Source organism: Mirounga leonina, unplaced genomic scaffold (assembly GCF_011800145.1).
Source record: "Mirounga leonina isolate KUSES-001 unplaced genomic scaffold, KU_Mleo_1.0 Mir_53, whole genome shotgun sequence".
In the NCBI taxonomy this organism is placed as follows: domain Eukaryota; kingdom Metazoa; phylum Chordata; class Mammalia; order Carnivora; family Phocidae; genus Mirounga; species Mirounga leonina.
In genome coordinates, this window is record NW_023270807.1 from 2434343 (window position 1) to 2449093 (window position 14751).

A 14751-nucleotide genomic window follows, 5' to 3' on the forward strand; every position below is an offset into this window, starting at 1 on the left:
CCTTTCAGAACCATCCTCTTTTTTGCTAGATCTTGGGTGGCCTCTTCCTTCAGCATAGCTCTGTGAGGAGCACCTCATGTCAGAGTGAGAGCCAGGAGGGAGAGGAGTACCTTGGGTTAGATGGGACGGTTCAGGGTGGTGGGCTGGACAAGCTGGAGTTAGCTGGAAAGCCACAAGTGCCCCACTGATCAGGCTTCAGGTTGCTGGTACCAGCCCCTGCCCGGTCCTGGTCCCTCTGCTGTTGACAGCACAGGGGCCGAGGGAAATCTTCCAGGATGGAACTTCTTTGCTCTAAAGATTCTTGGTGCCATGGTGGGCAAGTGGGAGCAGGCCTGGTCTCAAGCAGAACTGAGGCAGATGAGGATTTTTTTGGTGCCCTGTCTTCTCCCTTTCTTCCTCCTTCCATTACTGAGGGCCACTGGGCCCTGCCACTTTCCCAGAGGCCCCTGTCCCCCCCCCCCCCCCCCCCCCCCCCCCCCCCGCCCCCGGCCTCAAGCCTGCTCCTAAGAGAGGTAAACTAATTCACACTAAGTTGAATATTTCTAATCAAGGTAAGTGTGCTACTCAGTCCAAGGGTTTTTGTTTGTTTTTAAATCAAAGAGGAGTATTTCAAATGATGGAATTTTAGCTGTCATTATGGATTAAGTATTTCTGAGGAGAGTGGGGTGCTTTTTGAATTCCTGAAATTACAGAAGGTAATTTCGACCTACTCTGAAATCAGAAGGGTGTTGGAAGAGCACCTGCTCTTGGAGGGGTCACTATCTCTATTTTAGAGGAGAGGGGATTTTGCCCTTGGGGAACCACCTTCAGGACACCCCTTGGAATGCACTGATAGAGGGTCTCACATGCCCCCTCTGCCCCTGCCAGATGTGGATGAATGTGTGGAGGGGACTGACAACTGCCACATCGATGCGATCTGCCAGAACACCCCACGGTCATACAAGTGCATCTGCAAGTCTGGCTACACAGGGGACGGTAAACACTGCAAAGGTGAGGCTGGGAGGGTGCCTGAGAGGGGGAATCAGTGCCACTGCCCTCAGCCACACTGCACATGACAGTAAGGCCTGCAATCCCTGCGAGCTTGGGGAGGGGGTTGGGAGGGGTGGCTATTTTTTCCCCCGGGAGGGCACCATAGAGGCTAGATGAGGCTCTGGTGGGAATAGTTCACAGCCTCCCAGCTTGGCTGGGCAGGGGATCAGAATCATGGGACTAAGGCCTGAGGTGCCCTGACATTGGAACCTCCATCTTTAGGCCCTTCTACCATTCCCACATAGGATGAGAACAGACAGTTTACCCCAGGGGAAATTCATACCATAAACAAACACATTTTACCCCTCTCATAATTAACCAGTGCAAATTAAAGCATGCTTGAGATGTTATTTTCAATGTATGACCTTCAGTGTTGGTAAGACTTTAGTGGACCAGGTACACTCATTAATTCTTGGTGACATTATAAACTGAAAAGTGATTTTGTCATACCTAGCAGGAATCTTAAAAGGTATTTTTATACCCTTTGACCCAGAAATTTTATTCTTAGGGACTTATTCAAGGGAAATTCAATGAAACAGAATAATATCCAGAAGATGTTCTTTATGCATTATTTATGATAGTAAAATAAATGGAAGGAATCCGACAATAAAGGATGACTAAATTATGATATAACAACACAATGGAATATTCTGCAACCATGTACAGTGGTAATTAGAAAGACTGGGTGGAGGGCGCCTGGGTGGCTCAGATGGTTAAGCATCTGCCTTTGGCTCAGGTCATGATCCCAGACTCCTGGGATTGAGTCCTGCATCGGGCTCCCTGCTCGGTGGGGAGCCTGCTTCTCCCTCTGCCTCTCTCTCTCTCTCTCTCTCTCTGTCTCTTATGAATAAATAAATAAAATCTTTAAAAAAAAAAAAAAAGAAAGACTGGGTGGAGACATACGAAAATGTTTATGACTTAAGTTTATTTTTATTTATTTATTTATTTTATGTTTTAGATTATTTATTTGACAGAGAGAGATAGTGAGAGCAGGAACAAAAGCAGGGGGAGTGGGAGAGGCAGAAGCGGGCTTCCTGCAGAGCAGGGAGCCTGATGCGGGGTTCGATCCCATATTTTATTTATTTTATTTATTTACTTACTTACTTACTTTTAGAGAGGGAGAGGGGGTGGGGGAGGGGCAGAGGGAGAGGGAGAGAGAATCCTAAGCAGGCTGCATGCTCAGTGTGGAGCCTGATGCAAGGCTCGATCTCACAACCCTGAGATCATGACCTGAGCCAAAATCAGGAGTCTGACACTTAACCAGCTGAGCCACCCAGGAGCCCCTATGACTTAAGTATAGATGAAAATAGCAAAATGTGAGGCGCCTGGGTGGCTCAGTTGTTGAGAGTCTGCCTTCGGCTCAGGTCATGATCCCAGGGTCCTGGGATCGAGCCCCGCATTGGTCTCCCTGCTCGGCGGGGAGCCTGCTTCTCCCTCTCCCTCTCCCCCTGCTTGTGTTCCCTCTCTCGCTGCTTCCCTCTCTGTCAAATAAATAAATAAAATCTTTAAAAAAAATAGTAAAATGCAAAATGGTTTGTAGGCTATGAAAGTAACTATGTAAACATACATACACAGAGAAGATATATATATATATATACACACATATATATATTTAAACCACCACAGGGCCGAGCCCAGGGGTAGACAGTGGGGGGCATGCTGGTGGGCCAGCTGCCTCAGATCTTCTTTGCCCACAGATGTGGATGAGTGCGAACGAGAAGATAATGCAGGTTGTGTGCACGACTGTGTCAACATCCCTGGCAATTACCGATGCACCTGCTATGATGGATTCCACCTGGCACATGATGGACACAACTGTCTGGGTGAGCAAAGGAGGGAGAGGAGGTGTGGGCAGAAGGGCTGTCTTGTGGGGAAGGAAGCGTTTCCCACAAAATAGAGAATAAGGTCAGCCTCCCCTTTGAGACTGGGCGCTGAGGATGAAATAACCCTGCTGCTGGATGAAAAACATCAGAGGAGATGCTGCTAGAAAGTGCTCCCAGGGCAAGGGCCAGAAGATGACAATAGTAGGTGTAGCCATAGGGAGCAGAGCATGGTGGGAAGGTCATTTGGCTCTACACTTCAATAAATGGGAGGAATGTTTGATGATGATAATGGTGGTGACGGTGGTGGTGCTCCCCTGAGTGCCGGGGAGCCTCTGACCCTTAAAGACTGGTTTTCTTCCAGCTTGTCCTGCAGTCTCCAGGCTCTCCCTCTCCTCACTTCTCAGGCCTCAATCTGACCTGATCCTTGACCCAGGAGCTGGGTCAGAGATAGGAGAATCTCTAGGCAACTCCACTCAACTTTGGTCTCATCATTTTGGAAAATTACTGGGACCATGTCAGATTCTTCCCCAAGTAGAAACACTGAAGCCCATAGCAGAAAAGGATTTGAAATGTGAAGCCAGGGGTCCTTTTCCAAATTCTTCCTCTCTGGTGTCAAAATAAAAGTAAGAGACTGGAAGATTAGAAGAGCAGGACAGGAAGAGAAGAGGAATGATGCCCAGAAAAGCAGCTAGGCTGCTTCCCCACATGACCAAACCAATGAATTATCTGAGGCTCCCTTAGTCTAGGAGAGCCTCCTTCCTACAGGGCTGCCTCTAGACCCAGTCACATCCCATCTTTGGACCAGGCTTATAGGTTTCTATTCCCAACCCAGGCCTCTACAGCCTGAGCCATGCTGGGCCCTTCCCCCCAGCCCTGGCCACCTCTTCTACCAGAGAAGGACCTCACTTCTCTTCTGCCCAGTCACCTGTGAGGGCCTCTTTGAGGACTCCTTCAGAAAGAGAAGCTATGACACTTTGACCAGGACAGTGAGTTTCCTGCAGGACGGGAAACATCAGCTTCTGAGTTCTTCGGCTGCCTTTGACCTTTCTAAGTCCCTGATTCTCACCAAGTCTTTTTTCCCTGCATTTTGGGGAGAACCAACCAGAGGGTAAGAGAATGAATAGGTATGGGAAGAGTCAGGGGGAGCAAAGGTCTACCAAACCCTACCCTTAGGGTTGGGGTTCAAAGTCTCAACTCTACCTTTGGCTTTTAGGGGAACCCTATGTCATCTATGCCCTGGGCCTCAGTTTCCCCACTGAGAATTGGAGGAAGGAACTTGGCTAAAGAGTAGCAAAGTCACAAGGTTGCACTAGAAGGGAGCAAATAGAAGGATGGACTGTAGGATGGGGCAACAGTGGAAAGACAAGGATGGGGAGAAGTCGGGTGCAGTGAGAGAAGGGGAGGGGACAGGTATAAGGAAAAGGAAAGTGTATCTCCTTGGCTTTACAACAGGTACCTCTCTCAGGCAGGAGCCTGCTGGATCCGTGCCCCTCTGCCCTTGGCCAGAAGGGGGAAAGGACAGGGTCTCAGGGCTCAGCAGAGAGGATGGGAAGAGAGGGGCAGATGAGGGCTTCAGGAGCTCAAATTCTAGCTGCTCTGTTTGGACACCAATCTCCTGGATGCCTGCTGGGCCAAGGAAAACCGAGAAGGGCTAGGGACTTGGGAGGGCAGTAGGTAGCACAGAGATGGAATCAAGGCATTGAAATGGGAGCCCCAGAATGAGCTTGGCTCTGAGACCTGGGGGTGGCGATTTGGGGTGGTAATTAGGGTGTGGCCTGGCAGCTCTCCTCCCACCCCTCCCCACCAAGCTACCAGACTGTTTTGTTAAACCAAAATAGGAGAAAGGCTAAGGACTATGGCAGCAAGCCCAGGCATAGGGGGAGGGGAGGAAGGATGGGGCCGTGGCCTGTCCACAGAAATGGTCCCTGCCCTGCAAGGAGTTGAGGCTTGCTGCCTTTACCCACGTCACCCCTCAGACCTAGCGCCATGGCCACAGCTCTCCCTGCACTTGGAGCCAGATCCAAGTTGTTGCATTCCCTGGCTGCAACCACTGCCCCAGCTCCTCTCCCTGACCAATCCCCATCCTTATTGTCATCTCTGTTCCCTCTTGCCCTGGCTCCTTTCGTGATTTCCTCTGCTCTCACACCCAATTCCAACAAGTGAGGGAAAGGGAGGCAAGTCTTCACTTGAGAGAGGCAGGTGCCACTGTCCCCTTTGCACTGGCTTAGCTCCCCAGCTCTGCCCTCTTAGGGTGGCCTCTTCCAGAGCAGTAGAGCATTAGCTGATGAGTGAGCGAGAATTTTCTGGCCTGAGGCTGCGTGCTGCATTGGGGTGGGGAGGGCATGCTGAAGTCTCAGGGCACACTCTGGACCCTGGCCTGCACCCCATGGCCTCACCAACCACCCATCCTACACAGATGTGGACGAGTGTGCCGAGGGCAATGGTGGCTGTCAGCAGAGCTGCGTCAACATGATGGGCAGCTATGAGTGCCACTGCCGGGAGGGCTTCTTCCTCAGCGACAACCAGCACACCTGCATCCAGCGGCCAGAAGGTCAGTCAGCCCATGACCCGGGAGGGCCCAGCCCTGCACCCCAGGCTTCTCTCTACCTGCGGGGGAGTTTTCCCTCAAAACCCCCTGGGTCTCACCCTCTGTTCTCAACTCCACCGGCTCCTTCCTCTCTTGTCCCTCAACACAGTCACATCCTTAAGGGCTCCATGGACAGACACTGTGTTGGAGCAAAATCTGGGGGAATTCATTTGGGGTTGGGATCAGTGTGGGATTGAAGTTACTATGGGGCAGCCTCAGTGGATTCTCTCAATCTCCTAGGCCCCACTGTCCCCCTAGTTCCTCTTCCTCTAGGCATCCAGGCATACGGAGCACTCACCTCCCTCCTCTTCCCTTTTAGAAGGAATGAATTGCATGAACAAGAACCACGGCTGTGCTCACATCTGCCGGGAGACACCCAAAGGGGGTATTGCCTGTGAATGCCGCCCTGGCTTCGAGCTCACCAAGAACCAACGGGACTGTAAATGTGAGAGAACTGGGATGGCAGTGAGGGAGAAGCGCACAGGGACTGGGCAGCGAGACGTGGGAGGAAAAGGGAGCGTGGGAGAGGCAGCTAGAGCAGAGAGCCAGTGTCTGTGCTGTGGAGAACGCTGGGGCCCGGGGAGCAGCAAGCTGACAGGCCTCCCACCCTCTCTGCACAGTGACGTGCAATTACGGTAACGGTGGCTGCCAGCACACGTGCGATGACACAGAGCAGGGTCCCCGGTGCGGCTGCCATGTCAAGTTCGTGCTCCATACCGACGGGAAGACGTGCATCGGTGGGTGAGGCCCGTGAACGCGAGTCCGCCTGGGATGGGGCGAGGGTGGGGGTCGGGGCCCTGGAGAACCAGGGGCGAGGGGGAGCACCTGGGGCCCGGGTGCTGGGCGCAGAATGACCGGTGAGTGCACTGAAGAGCCAGACGACAAGGCCAGGGCTAGTGAGGGACAACCCTGAGAGCTTGCAGGCCTCACCCTCTTCTCCTCCCCAGCCCGCTCGTTCTCCTGCCCCACCCCCGGGGGCCCTCGCCGTCCTCTTTATCCAGGATAAAGTGTTGCCAAAGTGGGAATAATTAGCAGAGGTGCTTGTTGACCAAGGCTGTGCTTGAGAGGGGGAGGAGAGCTGGGGCCACGCGGCTGACGGAGCCTGACCCGAGGCCCTGGGGGACTCGTGTGGTAAGATGGGAGCTGTCACAGCCCACCGTCCCTGCTCTGGAACTGGGGGGAGGGGGGGGGGACACAGCGCCCTTTCCTGGAACAACCAGCCCTGAACTGACAAATGGGGTTTCCTGACTCCAGGTTTCTTCTTCCTCTCCGTCCTGTGTACCCCTGCCCGCTCCCCTCCCCCGCGCCCGCACCCCCTCCTCTCTCCTCCACACCTCTGCCTGCAGCCCTCCACTGCCCCACCAGCTCCAGCCTTCCATCCCTCTCGCCCCGGTTGGGGCCTTCTTAACACCTGGATCCCTTTTCCTGGATTCCTAGGCCTTACCTCACATACCGTCAGGTACCATAGCTGGGTTTAATTCCTTGATTCCTGAAGTTTAATTCCTCACCCCTTCTGTCTTTAGGACTTTTGTGAAGGCCAATTACTATGTGCTCACAGAGTGCTGAGAAAGACGATGGGACAAGGCGTGCCCCTGGAGAAGTGGGAAATGAAAGGGAAGGGTTTGGGCAGGGAGAAAGGCTGTGTCTGGAGCCAGGCAGGGGCGAGCTTGTTCTGTGGGCACGGGTATTTACGGATGCCAGTCATCTCATGCACTACAACATGCGGAGGACGAGGAAGCGTGAACACAGTCGCTCTTTGTATTCGTCAGAGACATGACATTCGGCTTAAGAACCAGACTCTCCCCATCTCTCCCCAGAGACCCCGCCCGTCTCTGCAGACAGCATTGCCCTAACCCCCAGACACAGGAACAGGGGAGCAAATGGTGCTCTTAAACGTGTCCTCTGAGTACCTGCTCGAGACCGGCACACACTCTCTCCCGCTACATGTTTCCCTCTGAACTAACCCTTTAAAGACCCTGGGACATTTTTAGGTCTTCATGTCACCTCCTGGCTGGTTTGTTCCAGCTCCTTTCATCTTTTTCCTCGTAAGTCGAATTCTTCTGCTTCCTAAACCTCCCACCATCCCCTGGACACACTCACACATCCCCAGAGTCCTCCAGGAGAAACTGCATGCGGTCCTTAAAGAAAAGCTGCATGTATCAGGACAGAGCTCAGACCCATGAATGTGGGGCCAGGTCCCTCTCTGGTTGCCTTCTGTTCACATAGTCCTGGGCATGGCTGCTTTTGAAAATACCCCTAGTAAGCTTGAGCTCTTCTCTAATGCGAGACCCATTCTCTCTTCTGGACCATGGCTAAGCGAGGCAGAAGAGAGCAAATGAGGCAGCTCTAGGGTTCACAGTTATATTCATCCCGAGTTCCTCTCCCTCTTCTCCAATAGAACTTAGTTTGCCTTGCCCTAATCACATTTTTGTCCCCAGCCCTGGTAGGAGGAAACGTCATTGTTTGGGGCCGCCAGGACATTCAAATTTAGTGGGGAGACAGAGAGGGCAGTAGAGTTTAGCCAAAAAGGTGGGCACCCTTTGGGTCTTGGCAGCGTGTAAAATTTGAGATTGCATCCCAGCTCTGCCTTTGGCATGCTGTGTGGTACTGGGCCCATGACGGCCCCTCCCTGGGACTCTGTTTTCCATCAGTCATCTGGTGGGAGCCTGGCTTCTTCGAGGATACCAGGCAGGACAAGGCTGGGGAGCTAAGTGTAGGAGTCTAAGGGCTCATCACTTGGGGTTAGTGGTTTGGGGCTACAGGGGTGGAGGAGGGAAGGGAGGGGACTGGGGCCCAGTGGGCCACAGTGGCTGCTGCCCAGCATCTAAACAGCTTTTTTACAATGTCAAACAGGGGAAAGGCGGCTAGAGCAGCACATCCCCCCTCAGGCCGTTTCTAATGGTAAATATGTCTGCTCTCTCCGCTTGCTCTCACTGGCTTGCTAGGGGAAGGGCTAACCCGCTGGGGCTCCCACTAACCGCATGCCCACTGGGCCCAGCCTGACTGGACTCCAGCCTACCAGCAGGGCTCCCCTGCAGCTTGGGTACTGGGCCCATTGGGTGACAGGACACCCGAGTCCCCAAGAGCTGGCCCAGGAGCCTTCATGTTGGTTTTGTCTTTTTTGTTCCTGTCCCTCTCCTCCTCTCCTTCCTCTCCTGCTCCCTCCTGCCACCTTCTCCCTCTCCCACCCTCTTAACACCTCACCCTTTCCCCACCATCTGCCCCCTCCCTCTCTCTGCCTTCTACACAGCAAAAGACCCAGCAGCTCCAGCTCACCCGCTGTGCCCATTAGGTGGCTGAGACAGGGATGGGATAGAGTTCGAGGCCATCCCCTCCGTGGGGCCGTGTCCTTGGGTTCTTACCCACACCAGCTCACAGCAGCATCACTCACCATTCTGTCCCACCGTAACGGGTACCAGCATGACACCTGAATTCAGACTGACCTGAGTTTGAATCCTGCCTCTGCCACTTTCTACCTGTACAACCTCCAGCAAGCTACTTTCTTCTCTGGTCCTTGGTTTACTCTTCTCTAGACAGGGAGACAGAGTTCTCCCTTAGGGTTGCTGAGAAAACTGAGACAGTGTGTGCGGAGCATCTAAGTGCCTGGCACAGAGCAAGCACAGATTAAACTGTGGCTTAATACCGTGACCCAAAGAGCAAAGGGTTGAGGCTCTGCCATCCTGCCACCCCAACCCTGGCCTGGCGAATGCTGCCCTGCACAGGAGGGCAGCTATGCCCGGCATCCTGGTCTGAACTGGATGGACGTTGTACCAGCTCTGCTGCTCCCCACCCTGGGTCCCTCCGAACCTACCTAGTCCTGGCGCAGGACCTCTGTTCTCTCCCCCTGCTCCAGGCCTTGGGGGATCTCTTCTTATACTAAGAGCACTCTTGGAGGGAATGGCTAGGTTTGGAGCCTGAATTCAAGGTTCCCTCCCAGTTCCTCCCATGGTCTTGGGGAATCACAGGAGACTAGAGGGGGAGTGGTACATAGGAGATCCCACTGTGGCTGCTCCTAAACCTGGGCATTTGAGCAACCAGGGCCTGACTGGGGACCCACAGGTAGCGTTGGGCTTCTTCTAGAACCCTTGCCTTGGTGGTCCCCTTGGTGACAAGGGTTGGGCCTGGGTTTTAGCAGTCAAAGATTCAAGAAGATGATAGTACTCTCCGCTGCTTTTCTCATTCAGTTCCCTTGATTCACAGAACCACTCTCCTTTCTTCCCTGGGAGAGGGCTTGGGATTTTGTCTCTCCAATGGGAGAACTCTAGCCTCCCCAGAGGATGGCCCATGCTTCCTCCAGAGTCCCTGGGTCAGGGCCTTGCACTATTTGAACTGATGGTTTTCCCCTGGGCTTACCTGACTCTCCTGAGCTGCAGTTTAAACTTGTTTATGTCCTGCTCTGAATTCAGAAAATAGGGAGAGTGACCCATCCATACTCCCCCTACTGTGACCCCTCAGCAAAGAGAACTTACCAGTCAAGACGAGGCAAGAGAAGAGACTTAGCCTTGAGGTTCTCTGGCTCTCATCTACCTTCATATACCCTGCCTCATCCTCTGGCCCCTTTTTTTGTTCCTTACGGCGCTCCCCCCCCCCCCCCCCCCGGTCTCCTACCTAGCCAGTCTCTCCCCATTAGGAAAGGAAAACAACAGAACAGCCAGCTTATCTCCATTTGGAACTAAAAGGAGGGCTTGGGAGGAGTTGGAGGTAGCCAGGAGGGGCTGGGAAATGACCAAGTATGTGCCTCTCCTCTGAGGATGAGCAGTCAGGCCTGGAACTGGGACCTTTTTTTAAGACAGCTGAGCAAGGAGGAAGGGGAAGATGAATTGGTGGCCATCCCTCAGCTGTCTTAGGGATCACTAGGCTCACTCTTCCCAAGACTATCCCACCCTGACACCAGAGAGATAGTCGGTGGAAAAAGGAGGAGACTCCTATCTGTCCCTTCTTGTTCCCTGGAGGCTGAGAACCACCCTTCCTTAGCTCCCATCCCTCCCTGCGCCCTCCCCGCTCCACCTCCTCCACCCCCTCAGCGCATTCCTGCCTGACAGCTCTGGCTTGTACCTGCCTCACTGCTGTCCACCTTGTTTCAATCAAGTAGGGGGCAGGGAAGTGGACTGCTTGGCTGCACTTGTGAGGGGATGGGGGCTGGGAGCCTCCACTGAATGCTCCTTCGAAAGCACAGGGAGGCAGCTGAGGCCTTCCCTCGCGCCTCCGCTCTCTACTCCCCTCAAGTTTGGGATTCCTCCAAGCAAGTAACCCAATTACCATCCCCGTGCCTCCCTCCTAAACAGAGACCTGTGCTGTCAACAACGGGGGCTGTGACAGTAAGTGCCACGATGCAGCCACGGGCGTCCACTGCAGCTGCCCCGTGGGCTTCATGCTGCAGCCAGACAGGAAGACCTGCAAAGGTAAGGGCTCTCAGAGGACAGGAGCATCGGGGTAAGGGGCCGAGGTTGGGACCAGAGATACAGTACCTATTATAGGAGCTCCTCAACCCCCGGAGGCTGTCCTGATTAGAAAGAACCGAAGGCATGGCTAAGACTTATCTCGTCTGCCTTTCCCACCTCAGTTCAAGGGGCACGAAAGTCCGACCAGCTCCTTAGTGCCCCAACCCTACATTGTTTTCCTTACTCTCATTCCTATCCCCCTACAGGTCCCTAACCCTCTTGCTTAATGAACATGCCATTCTCATTTGTCCCTGGCTCTAGAAGGATATTTGAGTCCTGACTGTGTGTGTACAAGGTCACAGATGTGTTCCATAACCTTCTTAACCCACATTCCCCAGACCTTTCCAAGTGGAAAGGCTACACTGGTCAGAGGGAGAAGAGGGTGGCAGTTGGGAGCACTGATGCTGGAGCCTGGCTACCTGCGTTCAGATCCCAGCTCTGCAACCCTGCGCAAGTTACTTAGCATCTGTGCCTCAGTTCCACTACAATAATGGTGCTTGTCCTAAGGATTAGATCAGTTATATATAAATTATATAAAAAGTACTTAGAACAGTACCTGACAGATGGTAAGTGTCTTGTGTTAACTATTATTATGGTATAATTTCCCATATTGTCCATTCTATTTCCCTTCCTTTTAATAAGCCAGGTCTGGGAGAAAGGTGGAGTGGGGGGAGGAAAAAGGGAGGGTAGCCATACTGAAATAATGATTCATCAGGTCTGTGTCGCCTGGTCACAAGGAGGCCTGGAAAGAGGACTGAGCTCCTCCTTTGTGTCTTTTGGCCCAACAGCTGGCAGAGAGGATGGGGAGACAGGGAGGGCTGGGGCAGCAGGTCAGACAGCCAGAGTTGAGAGGTTTCCTGCTGGGAAGGACTGTTGACAGGTATGCTAAGAGTGAAGTGGAAGACTGCCCTCTCTGCCCCCTCCCCCAAGTAGGGGTAAGTAGCCTGGGTCCTGTCTGCCACCAGCTTGGGGAACTTGACCTCAGGAAGGAAGCTGCTCACGGGCCCCCCTTCCCTTCCTAGTGCTGAAAGCCGCCTCAGGCCTGAGCCTCTCCAGACCTCTCCCAGTCCTGCCCCCTGCCTGGCCCCCACCCCTCCCCCAGCAGCTACCCAGCCTCACTGGCTCTCCTGGAGGTCCTGGTGCCTGGCTCTCTCCTAGCTCCTCCTCTCTGAAGGGCTGCCCCTTTGAATCTTCACCTCTCTGTGCCACCCCCCACACCGCTGCCTAGGGCTCTTAGGCCGGGCAGGGACGGGGGACAGCATGGGATAAACCTTACCCACCAGCCTTTTGGGGAACGGCCATCACCACAGAATGAAGGACAGAAACTAGCCCCCTGGTTCGAATGCCTACCTACTTCCTACTCTAGGCAATTCCTTGAGGGCCTGACTCTGCTTCCCATCTGTCCCTTTCTAACAGGGCTCAGTCCCAGGAAAGGTGTTCCTAATGACCACAGATCCCATGAACAGGGAAGAAACAGACTAGAGAGTGAGAGAGGAGTCAGAACAGCAGGCCCAGGGCTCTGCTTGGTTTTCTCTGTCTCTGTGAGGGAGGGAGGGAGGTCATCTCCTTATTTGTTGTCCCCAGGCTTTGGTATCACCTTTGGTTCTGCTTTGTTCTGCTTCCCCAGACATAGATGAGTGCCGCTTGAACAATGGGGGCTGTGACCACATTTGCCGCAACACAGTGGGCAGCTTTGAATGCAGCTGCAAGAAGGGCTATAAGCTTCTCATCAATGAAAGGAACTGCCAGGGTGAGCAGATGTGGGCCAAGGGGAAAGCCTTGGGAGAGGTTCTAGGGGTAGGAGAGCTTCAGGGAGGCCAGAGGGCCAGAGTCTGAGAAAGTCAGTGGACACTGTGGAGAGTCTCCATAGGCAGTGTCATGCTGAAATTAGCAAACGTACCCCTTCCTCTTGATGGACCAGCTCTACCTTGCTCTTGGCAAGGAGGAGGGATGGATTTCTCCCTAATTCAAATCCTTGGCAGGATCTGACCTGCCTACCCACATATGGTGGTCCTGATCCATGGGCACCAGATCTCACAGTTCCTGACTCCAAAGACTACAAGTGGAGGGGGCACAGGGGATGGGTAGGCACTGCTAAATCATTGATCCTAGGGCTGGGCCATGAGGGAGGGTCAAGGCCCCTCATGTGGGTCCTCCACCTAAGCAAGGGGTCCCAGGGTCAAGTGCCCCAAGACAGATTCAGTGGCTTGCATCCCTGTTCTTCCAGATATAGACGAGTGTTCTTTTGATCGAACCTGTGACCACATATGTGTCAACACACCGGGAAGTTTCCAGTGCCTCTGCCATCATGGCTACCTGCTGTATGGTGTCACCCACTGTGGGGGTAAGCCAGCAATTCACACCCTCCACCACCCGGCCCCTCTCATCTCCACACCCTTCCGCTGAACAAGTTCCTGAGTTGGCTTGTGGCTGTGGGCAGTCCCCAGGTGCATGTGCCATGTCTGCATCCATCACGATGACCTGGGAGATACTAAGACAACTAGGAGATGAGATCGGGGAACAGCATTCTGCTGCCATAATTTCTATCTCCCATCCCATCGCTGCCTCTTGACTCCCATCCGCAACTTCCAAATTGCAGTCCCAGTGGCAGGAAGGAGTGGAAGGCTTTAAAAACCTTGTCAGCCAGGCCCCTTTTCAGTCGGTTGTTCTTTGGCTGGGGGCAGAGATAAGGGAGGGAGGTCCTAGGCTTGAGTTTGCTCAAGCCAGTAGTCGTCTCGGAGTGCCTGGGACTCTAACCAAAGGTCCTCACTCACTGCCCACTCCGTGGCTCCTACTCCGCCTCCACCATTGTTGGTATCTCCCTACTCCTTCCCCCAGATGTGGATGAGTGCAGCATCAACCGCGGAGGTTGCCGCTTCGGCTGCATCAACACTCCGGGCAGCTACCAGTGTACCTGCCCCGCGGGCCAGGGCCGGCTGCACTGGAACGGCAAAGATTGCACAGGTGGGCAGCACCCTCTGCTGGCCAGAGCCGGCACTGCACTTTTGGGGGGGTGGAAATTGGGGTCCTGGAAGTGGGGTCCTTCCACGCTGAGGAAGCTGCGAAGTAGTAGGGGAGCAGAATGTAGTCATCTGAGTTAGAGACATGAAGTTTCTGGTAAAGAATCCCCTCATCGGTCTCGGTTTACAATCACAGTTCTCTTCCTCCAAATGAGCGAATGGCGGAGGAGGGTGGGGGAGGAAGGCCCTCTCTTCCTCCGGTCCCTCTCCCCTTCCTAGAGCCAGTAAAATGTCAAAGCAGTCCTGGTGCCTCGAAAGCCATGCTCAGCTGCAACCGGTCTGGCAAGAAGGACACCTGTGCCCTGACCTGCCCCTCCCGGGCCCGGTTTTCGCCAGGTACACAGAGGCGGTTGCTGTAGGGCTGGCAGGGAGGAAAGGCCAGCTGTGCAGGGAGCTCTTCTGCTTCCGCTGCATTACTCCACCCAGTGGGTGTTGGGGGGGGTGGTCAGAGCTGTGACAGCCCCCTTCTCTCAGAGTCTGAGAATGGCTTCACGGTGAGCTGTGGCACCCCCAGCCCCAGGGCCACTCCAGCCCGAGCTGGCCACACCGGGAACAGCACAAACTCCAACCACTGCCATGGTGAGCACCAGCCCAGAGGCCTTGTTCCCACCTTACTCTCTTGCTTAGTAACCCCTATTTCTCTTCATTACTCCTCCTGGCCTTATTTTATCCTGGATCCCCTTCCTTGCTTTGTCATTCTTCAGCCCTTCTGCCTTGCTCCCTCTGCCCCTAACATCTGACTCCCCTGGCTTTCATAATCCTTCTCCAGCCAAGCCCCTGGCTTATTGCCCAGCTTCTCGATACCCTCCACAGCAGTTCCCACCCCTACGGGGCCCCCAGGCTGTGCTGAG

At 54.0% G+C, this 14751-nt stretch overlaps 1 protein-coding gene and 1 long non-coding RNA gene across 3 annotated transcripts in view; one reads left to right on the plus strand and one right to left on the minus strand.

The window, feature by feature from the left end:
• SCUBE3 (signal peptide, CUB domain and EGF like domain containing 3) overlaps window positions 1-14751 on the plus strand; it is a 33475-nt gene that overhangs the window by 11955 nt on the left and 6769 nt on the right. Inside the window, exons 2-12 of one of the 2 annotated variants that reach the window (XM_034990476.1) lie at window positions 868-990; window positions 2727-2852; window positions 5269-5403; window positions 5759-5884; window positions 6060-6176; window positions 10725-10841; window positions 12508-12630; window positions 13108-13224; window positions 13719-13844; window positions 14120-14236; window positions 14375-14479. In XM_034990476.1, coding sequence (XP_034846367.1) covers window positions 868-990; window positions 2727-2852; window positions 5269-5403; window positions 5759-5884; window positions 6060-6176; window positions 10725-10841; window positions 12508-12630; window positions 13108-13224; window positions 13719-13844; window positions 14120-14236; window positions 14375-14479 — 1332 coding nt within the window. The remainder of the gene's footprint in view (window positions 1-867; window positions 991-2726; window positions 2853-5268; window positions 5404-5758; window positions 5885-6059; window positions 6177-10724; window positions 10842-12507; window positions 12631-13107; window positions 13225-13718; window positions 13845-14119; window positions 14237-14374; window positions 14480-14751) is intronic. The other variant, XM_034990477.1, reaches the window with a different exon arrangement.
• The window catches only part of LOC118000667, a 41785-nt gene that overhangs the window by 11824 nt on the left and 15210 nt on the right, over window positions 1-14751 (minus strand). The window lies entirely within an intron of this gene.